The 3,980-nt window shown below is 51.3% G+C and overlaps 1 protein-coding gene across 1 annotated transcript in view; it reads left to right on the top strand.

Moving 5' to 3' along the window:
* The first annotated feature begins 487 nt into the window (after positions 1-487).
* The window catches only part of TOR1AIP2 (torsin A interacting protein 2), a 4,788-nt gene continuing 1,295 nt past the window's right edge, over positions 488-3,980 (top strand). Inside the window, exons 1-4 of the mRNA XM_010135624.1 lie at positions 488-521; positions 2,181-2,486; positions 2,638-2,949; positions 3,353-3,517. Coding sequence (XP_010133926.1) covers positions 488-521; positions 2,181-2,486; positions 2,638-2,949; positions 3,353-3,517 — 817 coding nt within the window. The remainder of the gene's footprint in view (positions 522-2,180; positions 2,487-2,637; positions 2,950-3,352; positions 3,518-3,980) is intronic.

Below are 3,980 nucleotides of genomic sequence, written 5' to 3'. Positions count from 1 at the left end.
GCACCGCCGTCCTGATCCGGCACCGCCGTCCTGATCGGGCACCCCCGCCCTGATCTGGCACCCCCGTCCTGTTCCGGCACCGCCGTCCTGATCCGGCACTGCCGTCCTGATCCGACACCCCAGTCCTGATCCGACACACCGGAGCTGAAAGGTGCGGTGGAACAGGCTCGCTGCTCTGTGTCGACCTGGCCGTGAGATACCGGGTGCCCGATAGTACGGGGGCATCCAGCCTTTTTCACTCCACTTTGGTAATCATGAAGGGAGGAGCCTCCTTCTCCACCCTAAGTCACTGCTCCTGCGTTTCTGCTTATCAGGTTTCTGGGCGTTTAGTCACAATTCCTAAGGCCGAGACAGGATGGTGCCTGTGCAGGCTGTGAGGACTTGGTCAGCCCCTCGAACAGTGGGGACATACATCTCCTTATGACCGAAGGAGAGAGTGAAACAAAGCGTTGCAGAAGCCAGAGCTCCAGGGCAGGGTAGAAAGAAAATGGAAGAGAATCCAAGCGTGGATCCATCTGGAGGTAAGTGAATCCTGCACGTACGCCATCTACTAGGAAAGTCCCTTTGCAAGAAGATTTCAGCAGTGACACGGGAAACCTAAGCAAAATAAAATCAGACAATAAAATAATCCCCTCTTTTCCAGGCCAAGAAAAGCAAGTGGCTGTGGTTTTTTGAAGGGTAAAACATCAACAAGTTACTTTCAGTTTTGGATCCCCATCTACAACAGGCTTAGAGTCTGTGTCCAGGATGGCAGCACAAGGAAGGCTGAAGATAGAGCTCCAGGCTGGGAGAGCTTTCTTCCCTGCATCCCAGGGCTTCCCATCTACAGATGCTCAAATAATAAGCCAGTTTTCCACCACCTGTGGGTGGGAAACCTCTGGAGGAGGCAGGGCAAGGAGTGCTGCCTGTGCCCAGCTTGAATAGCAGGAAACCTCCCGGTTCCTCCTCTTTCAGGTTCTACCGTGTGCTTACAATCTTTAGGTGCCGTGTTACAACTAGGGTGTATGAGTAATGTTTCAGTGACGCCGTGATGCAGTAACCAGCTCAGATCTCTCCTAGGCAGTCGGAAGTGTTCCTGTAATAACCAGCAACGAGGAATGTAAAAGTCATGCTCCAAAGGACAGCATGTTCTGTGACATGTGACAAGTGCCACTTTTTCTCTGTTTTCAACTTAGTAGGGGGCTCCTTGCCATTTTTATCAGTCTTTATTCTAATTTTAACAATTTCTATCCTTGTAGTGCTTGGTCATCCGTAAGCATTTTTTCACAAACAGCACCTAAACTTTGAGCTGCACTGTTTGCTTTTGTAAGACTCAGAATAGGTTGCAAGCGCTTATGTTCAGCCTCAGAATTTCCCCGTTGAATTACGCTCCAGCGTTTGCTTTTAATTTATATGTTACCATGGTGGCTGTTTGGGAGAGCAGTTCCTGAACAGGAGCAGAGAAGGGGCACAAGCAGAGCTCACGTGTTCAAATGGATACTTGGAGTGTGCTGGCGTACCAGTTCTCAGTGACAGCCTTAAAAATTCTCCAAATCCGTCACCTTAACTTACCGGCTTAGGAAAACCCACTGTCTGTGGGAGGTGTGGCAACATTTCCTACCACTTAGTGAAAAGAATTGCCTGTTCACCCCATGAAGGACATGCGCTGGCATTGAGTTACTTTTCCCCGTAGCAGCCATGGATTTGTGCTTTAATTAAAAAAAAAAGAAGTGTTGATAAAACAGCAGTGTCTTGGCTACAGCTGAACAGTGCTGGCACAGCATCAAGGCTTTCTCTTTCTCCCTCCTCTCCCCCCAGCAAGCAAATAATCTGGGGTGGGCAGAATATTGGGTGGAGACCCAAGGTGAGTAAAGGGATGTTCCATACAATATATCATCATGCTCAGCAACAAAAACCGGCGTACGGGGAGAAGGGGGGGATTGGCTTCCAAGGTGACCATTGCTTGGAGACTGGCCTGGCACCCGTCTGCTTGTGGGAGGTGGGGACCATCCACCTCCCCCCATTTCCTTCACCTGTCTGGATCTCAACCTGTAAGTTTCCTCACTTTTGGTCACCCAAATCTCCCTGGGGAAGATGTTTCTGCGATGCAGGAACTGGGAGTTTTGGAGGGTGATGGTAAAGCACTGGGTATTCTCAACTCTTGTCTGGCTACCTGAGCTTGTGAACTCTGATCCCAACAGCTGGGCCAGCCCAAGAGGAGGTGGAGAGCACAGCAGAGCATCCTGTGCACCAAGAGCCTACTCAAGAAAAGCTTGAGCACCAAGTGACAGACAGGAGGCCTGAGACTTCCTGCAAACCAGAGGAGGATTCCTTGGTGTGTAAGTCACCAGCTGCTGATGGAGGAGAGACGATGACACTGTTGGATTTAACTACCCCCAAAGCAGAGGAGAAGGTTCCCCAGGAAACTGAAATATCACTGGAAGAATCTGGGGAGACAACAGATGGTGTCTCAGAAAGGTCCCAGGAAGAAGATGACGTGGATGAAGGTGAGTCTCTCCCCTTCTGTGTGTGCAGCATTTCCAAAGTGCTGATAGCCTGGGCCTTTGCTTAGAGGAGGCAGAGCAGGCAGGCGAAAGGGTTGTTGGTTCTTGTGCTGAAAGACACTAAGCACAGGTCTGTGAATTTTATTCCCTACAGCCAGGCTGGCCCACGATAAAAAGGACGGCAGTGGAGACAGCCCTGTCCACCAGGAACCGCAGGAGGACCAGGAGACGGGTGAATGCTCCTACATAGCAGAGGAAGATGCTTCATCAAGAAGCAAGTCACTGAGCCCTGACAGTAAAATGACACGTCCAGATGCGACTGCCCCAGAAGATGTCACCGAGGGCCTTCTGGCAGAGAAGAGCACCAGTGCACCTCTCCTAGGCAGGGAACCAGAAGAGCACATAGAGCAGGAAACACAGGAGAGCGGATCCCAAGGCACACTAAGGAACAGGCACGGGACCAAAGGTGAGCTGGTGGCTGCGCTCTGCTGCTCTCCCGCTCCGCGTGTGCCTACACTTGCCATAGGCACCAGGAAAATGGTACCGTCAGCTCTCTAGTGCCCGTTGTCTGTTTTCTGGAGTCAAGCAGAAAAGAGGGTATAAGAAATTAACTGGCTTCTCTCTTTCTCTCTCTCCTTTGGCTCCCGTCCTGCTTTGAAAGGCATGAAACCACACTGCACCCTCTTTCTCCTTCCCCTGCCCAGAAAGCAGAGAGAGCCAAGACTCAAAGCAGAATTATCCTGTAGCAGTATTCCCTTCTAACTCTTCCCCTCCGCTGGGAGTTCCTGCAGCTCTGTCATTTTTCTCACGACGGCTCAATTTACCTGTTCCCTCAACGGTGAGTGGCGCATTTCTTTCTCTCGCTGTAGGGAGCACAGCCCCAAAGCCAGAGGCTCAGTCCTGCTTGCAGAACGTCACCACCGAAAACACAGGGCAGGAGAAAACCAAAAAGTCCTTCTTGTGGAAAGGTGAGGAAAAGAAGCTTCCCTTGAGTGTTACTCATCGACCAGAAGGCACTGATCCTCCCAGAACAAGTAATGAAGCACATTTAATTATTCTTCTCTCTTGGGACCTTTCACAGCCTTTTCTGAGGGTTTGAGGGGAAAAAAAAATCCCTTTAAAAACAGGCTGAGTTTGAGCCTGTTTTGCTGGGAGCACCCTGGCATGTCCTGGGAGGTCTGACGGTCTCCTGTGCTGCTGGTTCCCCACACCCAGTCTCCCTCCGTGTCGTGGGGCCCCAAGCAGGAACTGTGATGCTGATCTGCACCAGAGATTTCTCCCGGTAGAGGGAGACCCTGCTTTGCCATGGAGAGGGACACAAGCAGTTGTGTCTGGACCCCTCTGTCCTCCTTTTCTGGACAGAAGCACGATAGCTGTTGTTCACCCAGCATAGCTGGGTCACTGAGTGACACTTCAGCTGGGTCAGACCCCTCCGTATGTGAAGGCAGGTGCTCCGAATGGCCACAGAGCGTAACGAAAACAGAGGGGAGGGAAAGA

Source organism: Buceros rhinoceros, unplaced genomic scaffold, assembly GCF_000710305.1.
Source record: "Buceros rhinoceros silvestris isolate BGI_N320 unplaced genomic scaffold, ASM71030v1 scaffold28784, whole genome shotgun sequence".
NCBI classification, from domain to species: domain Eukaryota; kingdom Metazoa; phylum Chordata; class Aves; order Bucerotiformes; family Bucerotidae; genus Buceros; species Buceros rhinoceros.
Note: the sequence above shows the minus strand (reverse complement) of the source record. Positions and strands in the feature narration are given on the sequence as shown.